Here is a 26,652-nt window from a genome sequence, read left to right as displayed (position 1 = left end):
GAGTCCTTATTTAGTGAAAGTTGAGCAGTTTGGCACTTCTATTGCATTTCATCTTTGAACACTGGAAATTTGCCTGAATTTATCTTGCTGTCAAAGGGTAAATATGGATATAATTCAATCTCAAAGCGTAAAAGTATCTGATTCTGTCTTAGTAGGAGGTGTAACTGGTGATGAGGCAGACAATGAAGTTATGGAGTATTTAGGGCAGTTTGGTTCAATTGGAAGGATAATTCAGGTGACTAGCTCTGAGCCCCAGTTTAAAGATACGGCCATTGTGGAATTCAAGTCAAGCGAAGCCGTTCAGTTCCTCCGGGAAACTTTGCCATGTAAAAGACCCAGTAGTAATCCAAATATTGTACACCATATTCGGCTTCTATCTGAGCTGTATGTTGCTGACAAAAGTTCAAGCTTAACCCAGTCTTACTTAACTGAGTTGAGGTATATTGCTAAGCTAAGTGGAGCAGATTTTGAGAAGGTTTTGATAGATGAGCTGGTTAGAATTCAGGAGTCTACCCAGAGCCATGACACAACTGAATTAAATGTGCCAAATGTAAGCCAGGAGCCCCAGCCTGCTAGTAGCACAGACCAAACTGAACCCCATGCCAATGTTAACCAGCCTCCTATGGAAAAAGATGGTGATCTGATCCAGCCCCTTACACATGACTCATTTCCATTTGCTGCCGGTGCGGGGCATCACCATCACCCTCACATGGGAAACGGACCCTCTACTTACCTTCAGAGCAGCTCATCACTCCGGAAGTGCAGAAGGTAGTGGTTGAACATGTCATTAAGAATAGCGACATATCTCCTCAGTATCATGGCCATACCAAACTCAGACCGTTTTCAGGAAAGGTCCCTTGTCCCTATTTAGAGTCTGACTATGACACATGGCGCAACAATGTTGAGTTCCACCTCACAGATGCCACCGTGTCTGACAAACACACTGTCAGGAAGATAGTGGAGAGCCTTCTTCCGCCTGCTGCTAATGTGGTTAAGCACCTTGGGCCTAATTCTACTCCCCATGACTACCTTTGCCTTCTCGACTCCGCCTATGGTACTGTCGACGACGGGGATGAACTCTTTGCAAAATTCCTGAACACCAATCAGAACTCGGGTGAAAGGCCTTCTGGGTATCTGCAACGTCTGCAGACAGCCCTGAGTCAAGTAATCAAAAGAGGTGGCATTGCGGCCAGCGAGTCAGAGCGTCAACTGCTCAAGCAATTCTGTAGAGGTTGCTGGAATAACAGCCTAATTACAAGTCTCCAGCTTGAACAGAAGAAAAACAACCCACCCCCGTTTTCTGAGTTACTTCTTCTGCTACGTACTGAGGAGGACCGGCAAGCTGCTAAGTCCAGCCGCATGAGACAGCACTTAGGGGTTCCTAAATCCAAAGCCCAGTCAAATTCTCTTTCAGTAGAAGACCATGTCACTGATGACATAGACACAGAAACTGCTGCAGATAGGACATCCCCCATCAATGCACCTAAGCTGGAAAAGCAACTTGCAAAGCTACAGGCCCAAATAGCTTCTTTGAAAGCATCTTTGAGCAGCAGCTCAAGACAGGCTTCTGTTAAGCCAAGCCAGAAGTTAAAGTCTAAAACCAAGGCCTCAACTGAAGAAAAATCCTCATCCTCCGGTGAGTCAAAGCTCACAAGGAAGCCTCGCCCAGGATATTGTTTCAAGTGTGGTGAGGAGGGCCACATTGCATCCTCCTGCAGTAACAAACCAAATCCTGACTTAGTTGAGATAAAACGTAAAGAGTTGAGACAAAAACAACAAGCCTGGGAAGAACAAAACAGGCACGATTTAAACTGAACTCAGTTTCTGAGGAGGGACTATCAGGAACTGAAATAAGGTATGAATGTCCCAAAACAAAACCCTTGACTAAAGCCTTCAGTAACCCTCACAAAGTGGAGCACCAAATTAAGCTACCTAAAGGACTTGTAGGACAGAAATGTACAGCTGATGTTATTGTGTCAGGGGTTAACTGTAATTGCCTCCTTGACACTGGGTCTCAAGTGACCACGGTATCTGCTTCCTTCTACAACAGCAATCTGTCAGAACACCCCATTCAGCCCATTGACGGTCTGGACGTTGAGGGTGCTAGTGGCCAAAATGTTCCGTACTTGGGCTACGTACCTCTCATCCTCAAGTTTCCAAAGAGCTTTGTTGAAACTGAGCCTGAAGTTTCTACTTTAGCGCTAGTAGTTCCAGACTTACGCATTAACTATGACTTACCTGTACTGGTTGGGACAAATGCACTTGATGTCTTGTATGATGAACATTGTCACGGAAAAAACCCAAACGACCTTTCTTCTGTCTATGGCTATAGACAACTCCTTCGCACACTTAAGCTCAGGAGAGAAGTGAGCTCTTCAGGGAGAATGGGTTTAATGACCCTTAACGACAAAGTGCAGCCAGTGATACCTGCTCAAGGGAGAGTCCTTCTCGAGGGCAATGTCAAGGCTAGTTCCTTTGAAGAATGCGCAGTAGTTGAACAGCCAACCTTATCTATCCTGCCGGGTGGGATCTTTGTTGAGTGCTGTCTTGTCACCTTGCCTAAGCAGAACCCCCACAAATTACCTGTGTGGATTAGGAATGAAACTGAGCACGACGTGACACTCCCCTCCAACTGTGTCCTTGCTGAGCTTTTCACTCCTGAGGAGATCTATGACAGCTTAACTGCTTCAAACAAAAATGTTGATCCTGTGAAATGTTGCACTGCCGCTTCTCAGTCAGTCAGTGAACCTACCAAGGAAAAACTAGCATTTCACTTTGGTGATTCTCCTCTCCCAAAAGAGTGGAAGGATAGGATAACCCAGAGTCTACATGCTTATGCTGATGTTTTCGCCCAACACGATCTCGATTTTGGACACGCATCCAAAGTGAAGCACCACATAAACCTGAAAGACGAAACACCTTTCAAACAAAAGTCCAGACCAATTCACCCAAACGATTATGAGGCAGTACGGAAACATCTGAACACACTCCTGGATGCAGGAGTGATTCAAGAATCAGAGTCCCCTTACTCATCGCCAATCGTGGTGGTCCGAAAAAAAAATGGAGAAGTCCGCCTTTGCATTGACTATCGCAAGCTAAATGCTTTGACGATACGAGACGCATATGCTCTCCCTAACCTTGAGGAAGCATTCTCAGCCCTTGCTGGATCCAAGTGGTTTTCAGTAATGGATCTCAAGTCTGGTTATTATCAGATTGAGATGGAGGAACGTGACAAGCCTAAGACTGCTTTTGTGTGCCCTTTGGGTTTTTACGAGTTCAACCGTATGCCCCAAGGCATCACCAACGCTCCTAGTACTTTCCAACGATTAATGGAGCGGTGTATGGGCAGTCTCCATCTGAAGGAAGTACTCGTATTCTTGGATGACATCATTGTGTTTTCAAGTACATTAGAAGAACATGAAACCAGACTTTTACATGTCCTTCAGCAATTGAGAGAAAATGGCTTGAAACTTTCTCCAGCAAAGTGTCGGTTCTTCCAAGGCTCAGTGCGCTATCTAGGGCACGTTGTTTCCAGCAAAGGGGTGGAGACTGATCCCGAAAAGGTCAGTGCACTCCGCACTTGGCCAAGACCACAAACCCTCAGCGAGCTCAAGTCCTTCCTAGGCTTCGCAGGGTATTATCGCCGGTTCATAAAGGACTATTCCAAAATAGTCAAGCCCTTGAATGACCTCACCGGGGGTTACCCACCTTACAGGAAGGGTAGAAAAGTAACACCATGCCCTGGAAGGTTCTTCAACCCCAAAGAACCCTTTGCCGACCGGTGGACACCTGCTTGCCAAGAAGCTTTTGTGGCGATTATAGACAAACTCACCTCCTCACCAGTACTTGGATTCGCTAATCCAAAACTACCCTATGTTCTTCATACAGACGCAAGCACTTCTGGTCTTGGGGCTGCCCTGTACCAAGAACAGGATGGTGAAATGCGAGTAATCGCCTATGCTAGCAGAGGGCTTTCGCCAAGTGAAAAGCGGTACCCAGCCCATAAGCTGGAATTTCTAGCTTTGAAGTGGTCCATTGTGGAAAAGTTCCAAGACTACCTCTATGGAAACACATTCACAGTTGTAACGGACAACAATCCGTTAACATATGTGCTAAAGTCAGCTAAACTTGATGCTGCCAGTTATCGCTGGCTAGCTTCACTTTCCACCTTCGACTTTAACATAAGGTATCGGGCTGGGAAAAGCAATCAAGACGCAGACGGCCTTTCCAGGCGGCCCTGTGACACTCTGGCCGATGACCATGTTTCTCTTGAGGAAAGAGAGCGAATTAAACAATTTGCTTCTCACCATCTGTCTTCATCTCCTGCCCAAGCAGACATTCCAGCTGACACAATCAATGTCTTGTGGCACCGCCATATTTTAAGTGAGGCTGACAACAACCTACCTTCTATCACCTTGGTAGAGTCCCTTGCCCTTCACACAGACGCAGTGCCTGATATCTATGAAGATGAGGAAGCGGTGGGTTGTTCTACCATACCTAAGTACAGTGAGGAAGAACTCCAGCAACATCAGAGGTCTGACCCGGTCATTGGTCATGTTGTCAACCTGTTGGAGGTTGGAGATGAAGCAAACCCCAATCCCAGTCCTGATTCTCTGGAACTTAAGTTAATACTCAAGGAATGGAAACGGTTGGAGATGAGAAACGGTCTCCTCTACAGAACCCGCCGATCAGAAGACGACATCACTTACCAGTTTGTGGTCCCAGAGCCCCTAAGGTCTGCTATTCTTACATGCCTCCACGACGATATGGGGCATATGGGTCTGGAAAGAACTCTCGACTTGGTCCGATCAAGATTTTATTGGCCTAAGATGGCTACTGATGTGGAGAAAAAGATCAAGTCATGTGGACGTTGTGTAAGGAGAAAAACACCACCTGAAAAATCAGCTCCTCTAATGAATATCCAGACAACTCATCCCATGGAGTTGGTATGCATGGACTTTTTGTCTTTGGAGCCTGACAGTCGCAACACCAAAGACGTCTTGGTCATAACAGATCACTTTACAAAGTATGCTGTTGCCATACCAACCAAAGACCAGAAGGCTACAACAGTTGCAAAGTGTCTTTGGGAGCAGTATTTGGTGCACTACGGGTTTCCAGAGCGTCTGCTTAGTGATCAGGGCAGGGATTTCGAGTCTCAACTCATCAAAGAGCTCTGTAACCTAGCCAGCATTACCAAAGTACGCACAAGTCCCTATCATCCGAGGGGAAACCCGGTCGAACGATTCAACCGAACACTGCTAGGCATGTTGGGAACCTTGAGAGAAAAGGACAAAAACCACTGGCGTGACTATGTAAAACCCCTAACTCATGCCTATAATTGCACCAAGAACGAGGTTACCGGCTTCAGTCCGTATGAGTTGCTGTTCGGGCGCCAGCCAAGGTTACCAGTAGATATTGCCTTTAGCTTACCTGTTAAAGATGGTGCTCCTAAATCTCACTCCCAATACGTGAGAAACCTGAAAGCACGTCTTGAGGAGAGTTATCAGATCGCCACCAGGAATTCACAAAAGGTTGCTGAGAGAAACAAACGTCGCTTTGACAAAGTAGTAAGAGAATCAACGTTAGAGGAAGGTGACCAAGTGTTAGTAAGGAACTTGCGGTTGAGAAACAAACACAAGCTTGCGGATAAGTGGGAGCCCATTATGTACAAAGTTCTGAAAAAGATGGGCGACTTACCTGTGTACACAGTACACCCCCTGAACGGAGATGGTCCCAGTCGCACCTTACATAGGGATCTCCTACTCCCTTGTGGTGACTTATCTGAAACAGAGGAAACGGAACGGCCCGAACCAAAGGCCCGTCGGCCAAGAACTAGGCATAGTCAAACTCAGCCACTTGAAGAGCATTCAGAGTCTGAGGATGATTCACCCTTTTGTCCTACCCAGCTGTCTGTCATTCCTGAGGAAAGGTTCTTTCAGGTGTATGAAATTCCCAAGAGGAAGCAAACCATTTTAACTCCAGCCGCAGGGGGTAACAATTTACCAGTCATGCCAATAGCCTCCTCAAACTCCTCAGGCTCTCAGGATGAGCCTATTGTAGGCAGTCCCCCTGAGTCATCTACAGAACCTGATGGGACACCTCCTGAGATGATTGAAGGAAATGAGTCAGAGATTATGGATAAGCAAACTGCTACCGGGAAAGATGTAACTTCAACGGGCGTGACGAATGTAATTCCAGCGGTTATTGAGTATGACAGTGATGTTTTTCCTGTTAGCCTAGAGGACCCTGGAAATGGAGAAGCTGTTGATGAGGTTCAGCAAAACGAATTGCCTCGAACACAAACCTCTGAGATAACTGAAAGAACAGAGAAAAGTGAAAATATTGAGGACGGAGAAACAGATGACCCTACACGCAAATCTGAGAGGTCACGGCGACCACCAGACCGCTTCCAGTACATTCAATTGGGGAAACCCTTAATATCCCTTGCACAGAGTCTTTTAGAGAGCTTTAAACAAGCATTTGACATCATTGGGGGTAATGATAGTTTCCAAAGGGACCCCATATCCAAGCATGAAGGGACCCATGCAGAGTCAAGGGGGGAGGGTGTAACCCATATGAAACATAGGGCTACTAAAACCATATATGTTGTTTAGAGGTGTAGTTCTATATTTTCCCACCAGAGAGCGCAATACACTAGAGCGTCATAAACAGACTGTATCAGGATTGGTAGAGAGTGCTACGCGCAGTTTTCATGCTTTGGTAGATCTCTTCCTGAAACCGTGTGTGAGCTGTGAGCAATTGCTGGTATGTTACACCACATAATAGTGTGAAACTTTGATTATATACACGTATCTACACTGATAAGTCCCTTTATTAGTAGAGCATCAACTGTGAGCACGAGAGGAGCAGCCTCAGTCGGGTTGTTGTTGTTTGAAACTCCGGTGAGTTTAAACATTTATTTTGCTAGTCTGTTGTTAACCACAGTGAGCAGAAAAACCACTGTAAAGTTCAGATACTTAACATAAAAAAAAACCAATCGGGGTTATAAGACTGTTGTCTAATGTTCAGTGTACTTTGGTGCATATTGTATCATTGTATTTATGTTCACAAAAGATCGCTAGCTAATCGCTAACCGTTAATCATTAATGGCTAAGTGCCAAGCTAATAGTTTAAGGAGGATTTATAGCTTGGTTGATTTATAGCCAACTACAGTGTTTGATTTGGTTTATTATAATGTTAAATGTGTTAGCACTGATAATTTAATTCAATTCATGTTGAAAAGCGTTAATATTAAGATGTGTGTTACCTTAAAAGCAGCTAAGGAAAAAGGATGTTACATATAAATGTGATGATAAATAATTAATTTGTCAATGTTAAGTGCAAATTTTGATATAGAGTTCATGATATATGTATTTAGTGCCAAAAGACCAGTTGCCATTACATGTGGTAATTCATTTTACAGTAAGCAAGGTATGTCTCTAGCCATTGGTCATACACTGTAAGATGCACTAAATGACAGAAACAAGTTAATGAGATCTCATGTTGGAAATGGAGAAATAGAACAGAATAACTTACTACTTTACAATGCTTGTGTAGGTTGGTTTTTGTTATTTTGATCACTACGAGAGAAATAGACGAATCAAAGATGGCGAGCCCAGCCCAGAGTGATGGTGGATGGTCGTGAGAACGGTGTGGCCAGCCGTGGGACCAGCCACCGAAGACGTCGGACTAGTTTCGTTCAGACAGGATACAGATAAGAATACACTTACGCTATTAACTCTACCCGGGTAGTAGTACTGGACTTAATATACACACACACAAAAGGACCAGGAACTAAACTCTGAACTCAATTTCATACTCCTCGACTTAAAGGAGCAGTGAGCTGAAGTGTCAGCTCACAGGGACATTTTCCTTTCCTTTTATTATTGAAAGAGCTCTATTTTTGTTTTATTTTATTTTCATTCTTGGTACATTATAGTACTGTGTTCATTGTTGTGTCCCTTAATGTAATAAAACTGTCAACTGTTCAACTCATTACTAACTCTTTTGTGAGTCACTCAAGGCAGACCACACCCCGGACCTAGATAGATGTTAGTTGCCCTGTTCTGGTATTGGTTAGCACTAGGGGGCGCTACATATATATATATATATATAATAAAAACAAATAGGGAAGGATTGAAATGTTGCTCTGTTGCAGTTTTAGAACAGTGATAATAAGACCCCTGAGCTGTTTAATGTCACTGTCACCTCCAGTCTGAAGAGAAGCCATGTCCGCGTCTACCGGCAGGTAATGAGCTCCTCAAAGGTGCACCAGCGTCTGCGAAAGTGAGAAATCAGAGATAAAGGGACAGGGGTAAGAGAGGAGAATAGGAAGAACCGGTGACAGGAGAAAAGAGAGTGTGGAAATCAAATTAAAGGTGAAACAGCAGGTAGACAGCTGGAGAAGATGACTTACTTTATGTAGAATAAAGCAGCACTACTGAGACACAGAGAGAGACAAAAATTATAAAGACGAGAGAGGGGTGGGGGACAACAGGAAAAATCAACTAGGCAAATGCAAAGTTTTCCACTTGCACATCACACCGAGAGAGCCTGAATAATAGCCTGCCAGCGAGTTGTAAATTTGCCTTTGCAACATCTCATATGGATATCCAGTGGCAGGTAGATTGTTATTGAATGCACTGGCTGTGAAATTCTCCAGTGAGATGTTAGGTGGTCAGGCGCAGCAAGAGAGAGAGAGCAGACTTCACAGCCCACTGCGTTTACATGTCCAATTCTGCAGCACCAGAACTTGACAGCAATGGCACTGGCCCTGTGCCCTTAAAGAGCAGAGTCAGTGACCTCAGACTGAAGCCATGTGTGTGTGTGTTTGATGTGTAGGGCATGTAGAATACGGAGGGGAGTTCCCTGTTGAGCAAAAACAGCACATGGTGGTTAGGTATGTCTTGAAACATAGTAACTGGTTTTAGCTGGTTTAAGCTGGTCATTAGTTGGTCATGAGCTGCTTAAGCTCATCCTGGGTGGGTCCTGAGCAACTAGCTCCATCTTATAACCAGCTCATGGCCAGATTAAGCCAGCTCAAACCAGCTACTATGCTTCAAAACATACCTAACCAGCATATTTTATTTTATTTTTTTCAACTGGGTTGGCACATGAGACCCTGATCTACTATAAATTTTTTTAGATATGTTTTGATATATCCATATGCTTTACAATATTTTGCAAAGAGGAACATCTGGCATCGTTAAAAGTTACAATCAGCATAAAAATATCACATCAAATCAGCAACTTCTTGAAATACAGAAAACTTGCTTTGCTTTCATTTTCATCACACTCTCTGCATAGCAGTAGCAAAGAAAATCTTCATATCATGTCTTATTAAAATTATGTAGAGTTTATTGGCTATTTCAGTTTTACTAAATAATCACAGTACAGACCAAAAAATAAAAAAAACATAAAAACATTAGCACTATTTGAGGTGTACCTTATTAATATATATATATATATATATATATATATATATATATATATATATATATATATATATATATTAGAGGTGGGCATAGATTAATTTTTTTAATCTAGATTAATCTCACTGTGATCTTGAAATTAATCAAGATTAATCTAGATTAAAATGGCTCATTCGAATTCTGCCGACAGCATTCAGAATATGTATGTTACCCAAATCAAATTGACAAACAGTAAGTCTTTGAAAAGGGGTTTATCAAGCTAGATGGTGCATTAGAAATGTACATCTCCTGTTTCCAAAATGCATCACAAACTGCTTGAAAAAGCTGTAAACTAATTCCACATTGCACAAGCGGGGACCCGGTGAAGGTTGTACCAGTGGGCCCTGTTTGAAATTGTCTAATTTGTATGTTCGTTTATTTTTATTTATTTGTGCTATTTACACAATGTTTAAGGTTTTTTCAAGTTTGTAGGTGTCAAGGTACAGAAACTAAATAATTAAATGTAAAAAAAGCACTGGATAGTCTTCAATGTAAAAATGAAATATACAATGAAACCTACATTTATTCAGACACCTTCAACATTTCTGACATTATTACAGTTTTGCTATATATATCAAAAATATATATCTGGTGTCTGAATAATTTTTGGTTTGACTGTTAAAACTACAAAGTAGTCAAGAGCAGTGAGTGATTTTCATTTTCATTTTCTTGGATTAACATTACAGCAGCCAGTAGCTAAATTAGGCGTCCAAATCCAATATTTCAATTTCAATTTATTTATTTAAATGGGACAGTGCATATTCATGAACGTATAATCAAAGTTGAACGTAACTTTATAATACACATCCCATTTTTCCTCAACTGTTTACTTTCACTTAAGAAATAACTGACAGTTTTTTCGAGCATAATTTCCAAGGTTTATATTTTTACATATTTCGTATGTATTTGTCGGCACTAGAGCAAAAATAAGCAAATTCGATGTTCAAGTATTTTGATCAAAACACTTGAAAACGCTTATTTTTAGCGTCTCGAGACGCCCTCTCTGCGTGAGCCCTGAACACCAGAACACCGCGAGTACTGAATTAGGCTCTTTCACATCTTGTTGTTTGTTTCAAACTGCGATTTGTATTTGTTCGTTCCGGTGCAGGAGGGACTTTGAGGAGAACTTCGCAGAAGAGAGCTCTGTTCAGTGTCGCTGTCCGTTAGGCTGGCCTCAGCCAGTCGGTTATATAAAATATCAAGGTGAAAGTCATCATAGCTAGTATAGACCCAGCTCCCAACCCAACTTTGAGAATAGATTAACGGCGATATTTTTTGTTATCGCCCGATAAGAGATAACGGCCCACCACTAATATATATATATATATATATATATATATATATATATATATATATATATATATTATTTATATATATATAAATATTTTTTTATTATTATTATTATTGTGTCATTATTATTATTCTCTCAAATATAGGAAACACAAATAAAAAAGACAGTTTCTTACTGATTAGTGTGAGAGATAATTTAATTACACCCAAGAAAGAATAGTGGTCAGCTTGTTTTAAAAGGGGATAGTTCATCCAAAACCTATTAACCTCAACCTCAAGCTATTTCAAATCATAATGCTTGCCTTTGTTCTGTGAAACTTTTATTTAGAAAAAATGTATAATGTTGTTTTGTCAATACAGTGAAAGTCAGTTGGATCCATTGTTTGTAACATTATTTGCATTCAATGTATTGAAAATCACACCTGAAACTTTTGAAGTTTCTTTTTTTGTGTGTGTGTTCCACAGAAGAATGCAAGTTTTCAAATTACATGAGGATGAGTAAATGATGAAAGACAGACAAGGTCAAGAAGCATGTTACATTAATGGTACTGTTAAGCAATCTCAGCTGAGCAATTGTATTTTATCTTTGATATTTACCTTAATATGGTAAATGACTTACAACATCAATACCAGAATGTCCATTTTATTATTATTTATTATTATTCAGTATCTAAATGATCAGAATGATCAAATTGGCTCATTAATGTTAATTAGCTGTCCTTCAAGGTGTTTTTATTAATGCTGCCATTCTAAACCCACCTTCGGAGAGGACCGCATTTCATCTGATCTGACTAGATTTACCAGTGTGGTTTTCAAAGTGAATCAGGGTCCCATGCGTCACATGCAGTGGATCAAACATGCAGATATGAATGCAGGTGGCCGTCTAAACCCTTTTCAAACACAGACAGATCAATCTGCTTTTCCTCTGTGCCATTCCTCTGGGCTGCCTGGATGTGTCAAGTTTTACTTCAAAAGTAAATCACACAAGCCACTTGAGAATGGTTTTATGGCTTGTAATAAATGTCTTTGTGCTTAACGCAGCATTTGTGTAATGCTTGTCAAAGAATACGGATATTCTGAACAGTGAAGGGTTGTGTGCCATTCAAAACTGAATTTAGAATATATATATATATTTTTTTTAATTCTGAAAGTTCTGAATTTGAAATGAGATAGCAAACAGGATATAGAATTTGAATTATTTTTTAGAAATATCCAGACCATATTTAAATACAGGCTTGTTTTAAACAATCGTTCTGATATTCTGATTTGGTGCTCAAACATTTCTTATATTTATTATTAATGCTGATATCAGTTGTGCTGCTCAGTGTAACTGTGATACATAAGGATTGCAGAAATTCATTTGAAATAGAAATCTTTTGAAACATTCTAAATATCTTTACTGTCACCTCTGATCAATTTAATGCAGCCTTGCTGAATAAAAGCTGAATAATTTTTTTTAAAGTCTCACTGAACCAGAGTTATTATATTAACAAACTAAAGCAATTAAAAACAAAATTAAACTTTAGATAAAATTAAAATGGAAAAAAGGTAAAAATAAAACTACAAAAAAATTAAACAAAAATTAAACTTACAGTGTGTTTTAAAGAGCGAGAGACAGAGAGAAAGAATGTAAAAAAAAAAAACACAAATAAACATGCATTATAAATGTATATATATATATATATATATATATATATATATTCATGACTATATTTAGGTTAATGTGTATTGCTGTGACCTCATTTCTTAGCACTCAATCCTTTAAATGATTCCACCGGTTCCAATTAACAGCAGCTAGCCACAGTCTGTTAGACACAGCCTTACACTTTAATTTGCCTGCGTGTCTTGAATTGCTCATCACAAACTTGTTTGTCACAGCTGCTGACTTTTGCAAAGTAAAATGATGACCAGAATTCCCATCAGGATGGGCGACCAGCCGTGGCACGCTTTTAGCTGCCGCGCCATGGTTCATGACCATCAACTGCACGTGTCCTATGTGAGCAATGCCGTCATACTTTCATTTATGAAGGAACACAGAAAAGACTGAATCTGGGTTCATTTTAGAAATGGTGGGAGTGGTAACGACAGACCTGGTGAGCACACGCTCCCTGCACATGTTTAATGAGATGAGAAACAGGTGCATGATGGATCCACTCTCAGTGACCTTCTATAGCACTAGAGGTCTCAGTTGTGTTGTACATTAAAGGACAGATATATATTTAATAGCCCTCACCCATGCGAAGCTCTCTGAGGGATGAAGGTTGAGCAAATAAAGACAGGAAGGTTATTGTAGAACTTTGTAAATGTGTTTCTCTGTGAGGGAAATTTGGAGAATGCATAGAAAGATCACTTGGAAACAATGTTCTTTCTAATTTAAGCAATAAAGTAAAACCTGTTTCTGTCAGGTGGTCGTTTTTCAACTACCTTCTGTATAAACACACCATATATATTGGGAAATGGAGCATAATGTAACATATATCATAAAAAGATGCACAATCTCATGCACAGAGGACTGAAAACATGTTGAAAGTCATGATGCAAGCACTTGTGTTTTTCCAATCACCCACATTCACAAATCCAACTGCCGGTCAGAGCAGTTAAACACATATGCCATAGAAAACACTAGATTTGATACTCCTTTAGACTATATTGTCATTTTCTTTAAAGCTGCTTTGAAACTATTTATGCTGTGTGTTATATAAATAAATCTTAATAGAACTAAATAAATTACTAGTGATTTAAGGAGCCATCTTGAAGAGATTATTGTGGGCTTTTTATTATTTACATTTATACTGTATATACAGGTGCATCTCAGTAAATTAGAATGTCATGGAAAAGTATGAAAAGTATGCATGAGCCTGGTTCATTTCAGAAAGAAGTTCAGTGACACCGAGATGGCAGAAAGCCCACCCTGTTAGGTTTCTTTTTTTACAACAGAGTTTTGTAAATTTTATTTGTTATTGAGGCTGTTTTACGACCAAAACTGATGGAGCTAAAGCTCTTTCTGCTGTTGTCTGGATGACGCGTGCCGACCGGAGAAGTGCGGTAGCCTACTTGTTGAGGTTTTTCTTAAATAGGCTCAAAATCGGTTGGCTTTCATAGGCCTATTCCATGTTATTGTAGATCACATAAAGTAAAATTCAAATGCCATTGAATAAAGTCATTTCTGTTTTGTCAATAACATGCATATATATTGAAAGCATCGCTAGCAAAGAATCCGCAGGATTAATGAACTGCCGCTTTTCTCCTGCTGACAATGAACTGAGCTTGTGGTTGCCTCATATAGGTGCAGTACAGAAGGGATGAAAGAGTTGTTTCATCGCCACCCACACATTCCAAATAAATATTAAAGCATAATCAAATTTTTTTACCCATAGACAAAAATACGAAACAATCAAACACTTAATTTTCATTTTCTGTTTATTTAACAAATGAAAAAATGAAAATCACAGACCAGACCACTATGTGGGTTTCATTTTTAATATTTTTTCATTTTCAAGTCAAAACTTTTCATTTTCAACTCCCTGTTGTGTTACTATAATATCTCTGTACTACAAAAAAAAATTCTGGTGCGTATTTCTACATGCAAGATTTCTACATAGACTCATATTTTCTGTCCACCCTGAATATCAGTGCACAGGCAGATGGGCTCCTGTTGAAACACAGCTCATTAATGTAGCTCTGATTCAAGTAATCTCCAGCTTTCCACACATTTTAGAGTTTTCCTTCTGCACGGTTGCAACATTGCTGGGAACTACATCTGTCAAATCACAGGTGGATAACGCAGTATGGATATTCCCTAAGTCACACATCTGCAGTTCTGGAAGATGATAGAAGACATGCAGTTGTTCATTTGCCACCATGCCAAAAAATGAATGCTAATGTGCCGTGTGTACAAACGTGCACACACAGACAGGTTTGACGACACTGACCTTCATCTTCTCTGGGCAAGGCAGACTCTAGGCAGCCATTTATCTTTTATTCATCCTGCCATTTCTAAGGAAGGAAGCTTTCCTGCCAGAGTGGCTTGTCAAAGTAGAGGCCATTTTGTGATGTGTGGCATGATCAGCACACATACACACAGCAGGTTCATTCACATATATATATATATTCATATATCTCAGTATATCACACACACATTGTAGTTAGTGGTGCAGTCATGTGGAGATGAGCTGTGACTGACTTGACATCTGTCAGTGATACTAGCCTGACAGTCTTTAAAACCAGCTGCTTTTCCTCAACCTCCTTCTTTCTCCCTCTCTAGCTTTCATTTCTGATTCTGCCTTTCATTATCCATCTCTTATGCTCCAGAAACAACATTGGTATTCTCACAAGAAGCCATACTGCACCACCTGAGCTACATATAATGACGAAAACATCTCAGATATTGTCAAATGCTTTTTGACAAGCTTTCCCAGCCGTTGTTTCCAGCAACTGTTTCAAGTCCATCCCTAGCACCTTTCCAGCGCTTTCTCTGACGTGATTGCTAGAGTAATGTACAGAGTCTGTCCTTCTCTGCCATGTTTGCATAACACTGCATTTTTTCACGACAGAATTGTAAAATTTTGTCATAAATTTGGCATAGTTACGTCAGTGGGTGACGGCAAGTTACTATCTTCATCAGTGAATCATTCGTTGAGAAGATTTGCTTAAAGCGCTGATTCATTCAGGAATGAAACGGTTGACTGTTAGTAGTGATTCACTGAATCATTCGTTCAAATACTGAATCATTCAGAAAGAAATTACACCACTGTCTATTGTTTGGAGATATGCAACTGTTATGCTAAGGCTTTGTTTGAAACTAATGGCAATATTGTGTCAATTTAAGTCACTTACTGTAATATTAACTCTATATATATCTATAACTGTAGTATGAAATATATGATGCCTTTATATATATATATATATATATATATATATATAATTCTTTTTAATTTTATTTTATAAATCTGTTGCTTGACCACAGGTAATCACAGTCGTGCAGGTATAAAAAATAAGTATAAAAACAGTCTAAACATAGTGATTTTATTGAATATTTGCATTATTTATTTATAACCTGGAATTTTTCATCATTGAAACCCTATGTTCTTTAGATAAAAAAATAATTAACATATAATACATTGTGTGCGTGTTTTCTTAAACAATCACTAATAGTCTGATGTATCAAATATAATGCATACAGTAAAACTAAACATTTATTTATTTTGATTCTTCTTGTGAGATCCACAAAATCTGTTAATTCCCAGCATTTATTTACATACCAGACCGATTAGATTTCTCACATGTCCATTTTAGAAATGGGCTTCATATTGTTACACTATTGATGAATAAATGCTTCAGAACAGTGAATATTACTCCATTTACAGTACACTGATCTAACCAGCATTTATCTCCAACACTTTGCAGATGATAACTGTCATCTGGGAGACTATAAAAAATTGAAGACCAAGATGTTGGACTTACATGCTCAGAGGTACTTGACCCCCGGTAACCATGACAGCCACGAGAACGATATGGCAGCTAGGAAACATCTGGTGGACATGATGTTCAAGCGCTTTGACGCAGATGGTAATGGAAGAGTTGACAGCAGTGAGCTCTCACAGGTAAGACCGAACAAGACTGTTTCAAAGTCAATCTCTTTCTTTTCTTTCACCCGTTTAATTAACGTTGCAATTAGATGCCGTTTCTTGACCTTCTTAACTGTCATGATGATTTTGCCTTAATCAACATTTTCAAACCAACAGTATAGGTCAATCTTCAGAGACAAAAAATAGAGATTGTTTATTATACCATTATCTCAATTTCAGTTTACTGAAGTGTGCATGTGTAATATTTGACAGTAAAACATGCTTATGGCAAAAGTAAGTGCATCCGGAGTGTTTTGTGGTAGAGAAGGAGAGACTAAATCTCAAACTCTGAATTTGATCTAAGAAATGTGAAATAAAGTGCTCATCTTGTGTAGCCATAAGACATTAGAACAGTCATGGAAACTTCAGATATGAGAGGTGAGTAAGTTTTTCTCTGATATTTTTTGAATATTCTAAGGTTTTTAATGCTTTATTTAACATCACTACTCACATAAAAAATTGAATACTCTGAGTAGAACACATAGATGCTTATATTTGGATGTTACTTTCAGGGAATAACTTATTTTTAATATAGTCTTGTGAATGCTGTTTACTTGTATTGCCAGGTTAGTGATGTAAATGAATGTAAATGTGTGAATTGGGTGCAGCTGAATGCATTAATTGCATGTCAGCATGCATTGGCTCGTTTAGTTTATCGAACGACGTGACATCTCCATTCCCTCCTTCAGGGAACAAGGGTTACCATACGTAACATAGATGATAGAGTTAAAAAAAATATATAAAAAATAAAAAATAACTGGTAGCTAAACAGTTTGGTTGTCATTGGCTTTTTATAGTATTTTATGGAGAAAAATACTTTGAAGTAAATAGGAACTGAAACTGTTTGGTTATCAACAAAATATCTTCTGTTTTACAGAATATAGAAACTCATACTGGTTGGGAATGAGTAAATAGTGAGAAAATGATGACAGAATTTTGATTTGTGGTTGACTGTACCTTTAACGTTTTGAGTAAAAAGAAGAAAAAAAAACATTTCGAAGTCCAGTCATAGTCATTGTCCAAATGCATCTTGTTTTGTTTACAGTAATACAATATCTGATGCTTAAATCTGACAGATAATGACAATGGCTGGGGATCACTTTAACTCATGTTTTATTGCATTAATTTGAAAACCGTTAATGAGCTGGCAAGCTTGTCTCTTTTACAATTTCACTCATAGACTGATCACAGATCAACTGTGCTTTATCATGTCCTGCAGCAGAGAGATTACACCTGTCCACAGCAAAATGAGCAAAATATTAATGTATTCATATTTCTCCAAAGAGAAATCTCTGAAAACACTTTCACTCTCAGTTACAGGCATGAGCCATTTCAATTTGTGCAATATTTTCATGTCATTTGAATATTTCTTCATTCTCAGTGGGAGAAGAATAGATCTCTTTTCATGCAAGTTAGTTTAAAAAGAAAATGTAAAAAGTGAAAATTTTGTCTGCCCCTGAATACAAAAACCTGGCCTTTTGACATGAAGCTAGCACAGGTTGAAAGGTGGTAGAGGAATGGGAACATATAGAGAAATGCCTTCCAGCAAATTCAAAACATTCTGTCTTAATAAAGCAATTAAACTCCATTAGTATTCTGCTCAAGTACGTCTTCTGGTACTCCTGAAATGATCTTCAGTCCATGAACCCTTTCTGACTTATTGAATGAGTGCTTTTTTATGTCATATCATTAGTTTTACATTAAAATAACATATTTAATACATTTTGTAGCATAATGGAAACTCCTCAAAGCTAAATGACTTCAGAAATTGTAATTCACCTAAAAAAAAAAAAAAAAAAAAAAATGCTGACAGTTTACTAGGGCTGCACGATTAATCAAAAGCGATTGTCATGAGCATTTTGTTAGTAAAGCCGGCTCTGTAATCAACATTAAATCATCACGTGCTTTCAGATTGAGTTAAGTTAAGTTAAGTTAAGTTAAGTTAAGTTAAGTTAAGTTAAGTTACACAAAATAAAATAATATCGCAGATGATAGTATTGCGCGGTAATGAAATCAAATAAATTGTTCCCTATAATGAGAGCTGTTTGCATAGCTTTTCAGTGAACTGCGGCTCTGGGTAGTAAATGCTGCTCCATCTGAAAGTATGTGAAAATACAACATTTAATTACACGTTTTTACTCCAAACTCACTTCATAATGTCAGCCGAGTGTTCTGAAAAAATCCTTCTGTGAGATGAAGTGGCTTCCTACACACTACAAGATGTGCAACATATTACATAGAATTATAAGCAGTAATAAACACATTGAATTATAAATATACTTTATTTTAATGAAAACTATAATAATAATAACTCCAAAAATTGAAATTGATTCCATTTCGATTTATTGTGCAGCCCTACGAATTTACTCTCCTTCAGGCCATCTAAGATGTATATCACTTGCTCACCAGTGAATCATCTGCAGTGAATGGGTGCCGTCAGAATGAGCGTTCAACCAGTAATCTACACGAACCCAGTCCATCAATTTACGTCTTAAGAAATGAAAAGCAGAGTGTTTGTAAGAAACAAATTCATCAAGACATTTATTTAACCAAAAGCAATGGTTTAAAGTTAAAACTATGTTGCTTTTGTTTTATTACAAACACACACCTTTTTACTTCACAAGACATTAATTGATGAACTTAAGTGGATTATTGTGATGCTTCTAACAGCTATGTAAACTCTCAATCTGATCACATCCCATTCACTGCACAGGCTCTAAGTGAGCAAGTGATGAAAAGCAAAATTCCCAAATATCTTCTAAGAAACAATTTCATAAACATCTTGGATGTCCTGAGAGTCAGTAAATTTTATTTTTCCTTTAATAAAATATAAATGCCAAAATACACAGAACAAAATACTACATACGTGTATGCTTAAGACACACTTTAAAATGTGTGCATCACTGCATTAGATGCAAAATATCAAACTTCAAACAAATGATGCTCAAACTTCAGCCAATTTTGTGTTAGAAGTGTAAAAATTAAGAATGTGTCTGAAGCTCAGACTGTTACATTGACAAATTTCATCATTTGAAAGTTTGCTTTATTGCTTGCTTGTTTTGTCTTGTAAATAAATGGTATATCAAAACCGCATGGCTAAAGAGGTCAAAGTGAAGGTTGCCTGTCAGTTTCCAAGCTGGTATCAAGTCTCTATAAGAGGATTAGAGTTAGCAACAGATAATAAAAGGACAGGATTGAATCTGAACACACAGGTCTGGTTTTAGTAATAATATAGGCTAGTTCGGGTCAACCTTAGCACTGCCCTTACCAAAAAGTAGTATACATAAGTTAATTATCATTCATAAGTTAATTATGATTGTTCGTATGCATATGCTAAAGGCATTTTGTAAACCACAGTGAATCTAACCCCTAACATGCATTATAAACAAACCCTCCAGCTTTCTTTCACTAACTGTAATTAACATCAGATATTTCTGGCATGGATGAATGTATGACAGAACATTTTACAGGAATCCCTCATGTTTTCAAGCATAAGGCTGTTATAAAATCTTGCTCAGTTCTGGATGTTTGCCAGCTGACAGGATTCACAGTGTCTGATGCAGATAGGAATCGCATCTTTAATTATTCAGAATGGTACACTAGAGCAGTGCTTTTGCTTCAGAATGGAGATTTTACATCAGACGTCATGTAGAGACCCAAGACGGCACTAAAATTGTGTAAACAAACATGCCCTTAAATTCAAACATCAACATTTGTTAATATTACCACGAGCTACATTCAGCACACCAAACACATTTGCTTTTTATTAAAGCGTCAAACAGTAGGTTCTGCTTTGAATTTAATGATCTTTAATCTTGTTGTCGTGCAGGTCATCAAACAGGAGGGTCTGAGCAGTATGGCGTCAGAATGCACTCTGTTCGATCTGTTCAAATATAACGACGTAAACGATGATGAACACCTAACCAGAGAGGAGTTCTACACAGCTTTTGGTGAGTGTTGGGTTAAAAAAAAAAAAAGAAAAGATGTTGTTTAAGACTAGGAGTTAAAGCTAGGAGAAACTTTCAGCTGCATAATTAGCTCCATCAGGGCTGGATGCACCTTCAGTAACTGTGACACTTATTTTCAGTGTCATTTGTTAATATCACAATGGACAATTGCTGTATTTATTGAAGAAACTATGAGCACAATTTCAGTCTTGGTTACAGCCGTAAGAATTTTTTTATTTCATTGTGCAATATTTTATGTAATTTGGATATTTGTTTATTCCAAGTGGAAGCAGAATACTCTCTTTTTGATTAGGAATGGGACTGTTGAGGAATTTAATCTTTCCAATTCACTATTTCCATCTAATTGCACTACTTCAGATTTGCCGACTTGCAGTTCAGGGAGTAAGTTGAGAACTACTGATTTAGTCAATGATTTAAAAGAATGGTTCACCCAAAAATGAATTTAATTTACTCACCCTCATCCCATCCAATATATGTGATTTTTTTAATTTTTTATTCTTTAGAAGAACACTAAAGATGATTTTTATAGCTGAAACTATGTTCCTTTTGATTTATAAAATGCACGTCAAGGGGTTCCATCACTTGGGTTCCATGAGAGTCGAAAAAGCAGGTACAACAAACACAATATTAATACCCACATCTCCTTATGATATATTGGTTCTTATGAAACAAAACAATAGTTCATCAGCTAATTGACCTGAGGGTGAGTAAATAAACAGCACAGTTTCATTTTTGGATGAACTATTCCTTCAATTGTTCACAGTCAGACTGAGCTGTAATGTGTTTAATGTTGCATGCAACTACAGAGGACTTAACAGTAGGAAGATGTGTTTTCTGTTTCTTGTGTTTATATTATTTTGTAGCACCCAGTCTTTTTCTCTCATTATATTTAATTAGTCAGTAGTGGCATAGTGCCACCAGTGGGTCCAGATTTGGCCGGTTAGCATAGTCTAGTTATCAGGATGCTGTAACTTCACCCTGTGGATGCAAAAACATCTTTCTGCATTGAAGTCCATTCCGGAGTCTGTATTCATACAATAATGTGTTTATTTTAGTTTTTTATGTGTTTTTTTTTTTTTTGTTTTGTTTTTTTTAGTCTTGTTCTTCATTCATTCATTTATTTGTTTGTTTGTTTGTTTGTTAGATGAGTAGAAGATCAAAAGAACAACATTAGGACCAAATGCCTTCTATTCTTATTGCGGTTTTTTGTCCCAAATAAGAAATCCTATCCTAATAGAGAATAAATTAGTGCTCCCAATGCCTTGAGTTTTTGGTTATAAATAAAAATCTCCATATGGAAGGCTAAGACATCCCTTATGTCACAAGAAATGACACATACTGAAAGATTCTGAGTAAAAGTAAAGCTTGCAAACTAAATGAGGAAAATAGCAGTGTTCCAACCTTTCACACTGATGTTTAACACGTCTGCTCTGTTTCCATTTCCTTTTTAGTCTCATCTTCCTCTGACATTTCAATTTGACTCAGTTTGTGCTGACATTCAACAAAGGCCGACAATTTTAACATGTGGTTCGGGATGAAAAAAAAAACAATAATGCACTTGCAAAAGAAGCCTTTTTGGAAGAATCTCACTGTTACACACAGTTTTTGAGCAAAAGACAGGTAGAAGGTTTTGGAATGAAAATGGCAGCCTCTTTCTGCCCCTGTGCCCTTTCACCGATCTCAGCAGGGGTTTGGGCGAGGCGGGAAAAGCCCTACAGGGAATGAAAAAAAAAATGTGTATTGCTACTTTCACTTTTCTTTTAAACTAAAGATAAAAAGATAACAAGGCATTTTGTCTGACTCCTTCACACCATCTCTATTCAGCTCCTGACACTTTGCTTTCTGACACTTTGCTTTCTTTAAAAGATTGAAAAATACTACTTTATAAACAGTGCATGTTTGTTGTACCAACAGCACTAGGGTTCATGCTGTGAGCTTGTGCTTTAGATACCTGCCACAAAGGGTGTTTGAATATGTGCATTTGCTTAGTCGGTTCGACCTTCAATGTGCAATTTACCCACAGATATAAGCTTCTCAGATTCACCTGATCCTGACATGTTTTTCCATGGCATGGGCACTTGTCAGTAAGTTTTCTCAGTCCACTTCTATACTCAGTGATCCTGTTTAGGGGCATTCACACTGACAGTGATTTGCAGCATCAAGGCAAATCAGTTTAATGTCAGCATCAAAACACTGAGTCGAGAAAAGTGTACCTTTATGCAAATGAGCATTGATAAAATGTTCCTGTGAGCAATTTCACCATTCTGAGAAATTTGTCTTGACCCACATACAGCAATATCATACAAAAAGATAAATAAACTATATCAGAAATTGCTAGTATTCTCAGTGAGTTTGATTCATGCATTTAATAAAACTAATTAATCTTGTTCATGATATCATGTATTATATTATGCATTGCAATTCATGCACAAATACTTTCCCTGAAGCAAAAAAAAAAAAAAAATATATATATATATATATATATATATATATATATATATATATATATACAAACACACAGGGGTGCACATAATTGGTCCGCAGGTCCGCATGTGCGACCAAAATAAAAAAATGCGGTAATATAAATATGTTCTTGAATCGCATTCGCATACCTACATGGCTGACAGCTGTTAATAACAATAACCATTTTAGATCACAAACTGTACTATATAAGTTATATTTTCAAACTGAAAGCATAAATCTAGGCTATGCCTACCTTTTCAAAGCACAATGCAAAACTGTGACATTCATTCACTGACGCTCTTTAATCAGCAGCGCTAAATCCGGAAGTGGGTATACTTACTTGGCGGCAACCCGCCAAAATAAAAGGCTGCTGATTTTAAGTTTGAATATGATGGAAATGCTTTTATTTATTTATTTTTAGACGCTTTTATCCAAAGCGATTTCAAATTGGGGAATACATAAAGCGATTCTTCTTACAGAGGCAAACAAATAAAGTAGTAGTAAATATTAGCATTTTATTTTTAGGTTTACTATAAAATAATTGTATTTAATACTAGGAATGCCTTTTATTTTTTAATAATATTATCACACACTATTATTTAGTTTATTTACTATTGTTTTATTTATTTTTTTAACTAAATGAATAAAGTGCAATAATATTATAACTATTATTAATTCATTTTTTATAGTTATATTTAATGGGTCACGCAATATGCAGCTATGTTCCTCCATCATTCATTGCCATATTTGATCTGACTTTGTCTGTGGTGCAAGATATTGTGATGAGAGAGTTTTAGCTGAAAATCTGTAAATAATATAATTTATTGTTTGTGTTTTCAACAATAGTTTATTGCATGAATAATTCATAATTTTAATTCACTCTAATAACTCTGACATATTCTTGCATGATCTTGATCTGGGTGGTCTGACTTGGGGGCAAGTAAACTATGGTTAAGACACTATGGTTTCTTCTCTCTGATGGAGTTAGTATGGTTGAATCTGGTCTGAAGTGGTTTACTGATGTGTGAGTGAATAGAGCTTGTCAGCGTTGACTTGGGATGTTCAAACTCTCCAGGTCTGGGGGAGTACATCGGTCACATGGGTATAGATCTCAGTCCTGATAGAGGTTGACAGGCCATGAAAGCATAAAATGGTCCAGTTTTTTGTTTGGAGAGTCTCTGGCCTCTCCAGAGTAAGCCAAGAGAATCTAAAAGAGCTAAGAAAGGTATCTTTTGCCATGTGTAGGTCATGCAGCCTTAAAACTTGTTAATTGCTCGGCATCTAATTACATTATTGAAAAGATGCTGTCTGGGTTCTTCATGCCCTCTTGATTCGTTATTGCAGCAATTAGCACATGATATGCAAGAGGTTTTTGAGAAATGCTAAATATGTTTACTCAGATTCTGGCCCTTACCTCTGGCTCTAGGGAGCATTTTCATTTCTCCTCAAGAGTCTAAGTAGTTCACACATTTAGGCTAAATGTGTGGCTTGTTTATTCCTAGCTATGCAGTGGCAATTAATGTATACTTATATTTTTCATCAGACTCTGTTACCATGCATTTCACAGGCTCCGTGGATATTGTGGGAAAACTGGACTGGTAATGTCTTGTATATATTTTAGCATCAATTAAAAAATGACAGTTTTCCAAATCTGAGCATTTATCGTGATTGCAGATTGCAAGCGTCTCCTCCCATGCATTCAGTAGCTAATTAGTAAATACAGAGCCCCGCACATGACTTGCAAGAAAAAAATTATACATTTTGGGCATGATTTATTAATTAGTTCCCTCAATTTACTAGGATTTGCGCACAAATTTCATAATTAATTCCCTAGTTTCAAGTAAATTGTGCACACGATTTAATAATTTGTTCCCTCATTTTAAGTAAATTGCACTAGATATAATAATTTGTGCCCTCATTCTAGGTTAATCGTGTGCACAATTTAGTCATTACGTCCTAACAGGTACTGGTGCTTTTTTCATCATATAAGTATCATATCGGTATCTGCCTTCTTTGTGATACGAATACGCATTTTTTGTATTTAAGTGATACAATGACATAGCCTACTTGGACCTTGACTGATTAAATTTTCCCAGGTTTTAGGAATCTTATAAAATCAGCATGGATGCTCATTTGAGAAATTTCTTAATGAAGCACAATATGAGATGAAGATGAGATGAAGATGAAGAAGTGATTAAGAAGCTTGAAGATGAAAATGTAAGGCATTTACTTAACACACTGGTAGAGGTTTACATTTGAAAACAAAATGCAGAATCTTTTCTTTTTATGGAAACACTTTTAAATCATCACAGAACAACACATCAATAACTGCTAAGCCTTAGCAAATACTTGTTTAGTGTCTACAGAATCTAAAATTAATTATCTATTACATAAATTATCTATAAGAGGGAGGATCCGATAAATCACATAACAAATTTCAGCTATTAAGTGAAAGCATTATTATTATTATTATTATTTATTGTAACTGCTTCACTGAAGTCAGTGATACATTTCTTTAAAACAACTATAGTGTTTCTGGAAAAATCTGATTGTACAGTGATCAAGTGTTAAAGAGGATGTGAATAAGAACAGTGAAGGAAAGCAAAGCAGTATACTAATACACAAAGATAAATGGCTGCATTTGCCACATGTACTTAGTAACTATGCAAAGGAACATCATTTGGTTTTGTAACTAATTTATACATTTTATATTTTTGTTTATTCATTTATTTTAAATTGAAATGAAATGAAAATGTCATCCCTATGATGACAGACAGTGACCTGGCAAAGTACATCCCCAAAGCTGGAGACAGAATCTCTACTCTGGTCTTCTGTAGACAAGCCAGTGCATCACAACTTGTCTACTAGGAATGAGAGTGTACCTGCAAAGAAAAGTTTTTCATGGGTAGGAAACATAAGTGCCAAAAAGAAAGAAAGATGCATTGAGCTAGGATGGATGGATGGATTTTGATGAGAAAGAGGAGCGGTTCAAACAAGTGAAATCACTAAATGGTGGCGGAACAAGACATCTCTGTGTTGACATAAACAAAAGAGTGAAAGATTTGAAACCTGAGGCTGAAAATTAGTTGTTGTTTTTTTTCCCAAATAGTTATTCAAAGAAACAAAACTCTTGTCACTCTATACAACTGATTGAAATGCACATTGAAATGTCCAAAACTGTAGATCAACTGTATAGTGAAAGCAAAGTCCGAATGCTAAGACTCTATCTGTGTACCAAAATAAAATCAGATAGGCAGTCTTTAGAAGATGTTAGTAAAGTTATAGCTCTCAATGATGAAATTCAAGGAACCAGGGAATCTGACTTAGTGACTGACCCTGACATTACAACTAGAGCTTCCATAAGCGAAGACAGGGAAATGAATGACACATTGCCACGGGTTGATTCCCCACAACAAATAACTGAAGAAAGTATTGACCCTGAAACAGTGATTTTTCTAAATGAGGGTGTTATTGAAGATCCACAAGTGAATGACAACATCCTGAAACTCAAAATGCAGCTAGAGAAGACGGTCTGCCTGCTTCATTTAACAGCAGGGCTGGGAGTAACGAAATGTAACAGCATTACTTATTTAAAATACAAAATATGAGTAACAGTATTACATTATAAATACATTTTAAATAAGGGGTAATCAGATTACAGTTACATCTGAAAAGTATTTTAGATGACCAAAGTGATTACTTTTAATTTTTTTTTAAGTCATTTCTTAATTTAATATTTAAGTAAACAGTTTCACTTGCTTGAAGGGGTGAAATGGATCGTAGTTGATCGTTTGCACTTTAAGTCTTGTCGATTCAAACGTTTTAAACCTATTG

General features: G+C 37.7%; 2 protein-coding genes and 1 long non-coding RNA gene across 3 annotated transcripts in view; all 3 read left to right on the top strand.

Annotated features, from left to right (window-relative positions):
• The first annotated feature begins 4,487 nt into the window (after positions 1-4,487).
• LOC113091139 (uncharacterized) lies at positions 4,488-6,707 on the top strand. Its single transcript, XM_026256587.1, has 2 exons — positions 4,488-4,769; positions 5,612-6,707. Exon 2 carries the CDS (start codon positions 5,664-5,666, stop codon positions 6,612-6,614), a length of 951 nt encoding a protein of 316 aa, XP_026112372.1. The 5' UTR covers positions 4,488-4,769; positions 5,612-5,663; the 3' UTR covers positions 6,615-6,707.
• LOC113091141 (uncharacterized) lies at positions 6,703-8,080 on the top strand. The gene is made up of 3 exons (XR_003287288.1): positions 6,703-6,765; positions 6,839-6,902; positions 7,558-8,080. It is a non-coding gene; the product is annotated as an uncharacterized LOC113091141 (long non-coding RNA).
• An 8,040-nt stretch (positions 8,081-16,120) lies between these two features.
• The window catches only part of LOC113091116 (follistatin-related protein 5-like), a gene marked incomplete at its 5' end in the record, with an annotated part of 57,728 nt that continues 47,196 nt past the window's right edge, over positions 16,121-26,652 (top strand). The window contains 2 exons of the mRNA XM_026256550.1: positions 16,121-16,363; positions 20,217-20,337. Of these exons, the coding sequence (XP_026112335.1) occupies positions 16,121-16,363; positions 20,217-20,337 (364 nt within the window). The remainder of the gene's footprint in view (positions 16,364-20,216; positions 20,338-26,652) is intronic.

This window comes from Carassius auratus, unplaced genomic scaffold, assembly GCF_003368295.1.
Source record: "Carassius auratus strain Wakin unplaced genomic scaffold, ASM336829v1 scaf_tig00214077, whole genome shotgun sequence".
Taxonomy (NCBI): Eukaryota; Metazoa; Chordata; class Actinopteri; order Cypriniformes; family Cyprinidae; genus Carassius; species Carassius auratus.
Note: the sequence above shows the minus strand (reverse complement) of the source record. Positions and strands in the feature narration are given on the sequence as shown.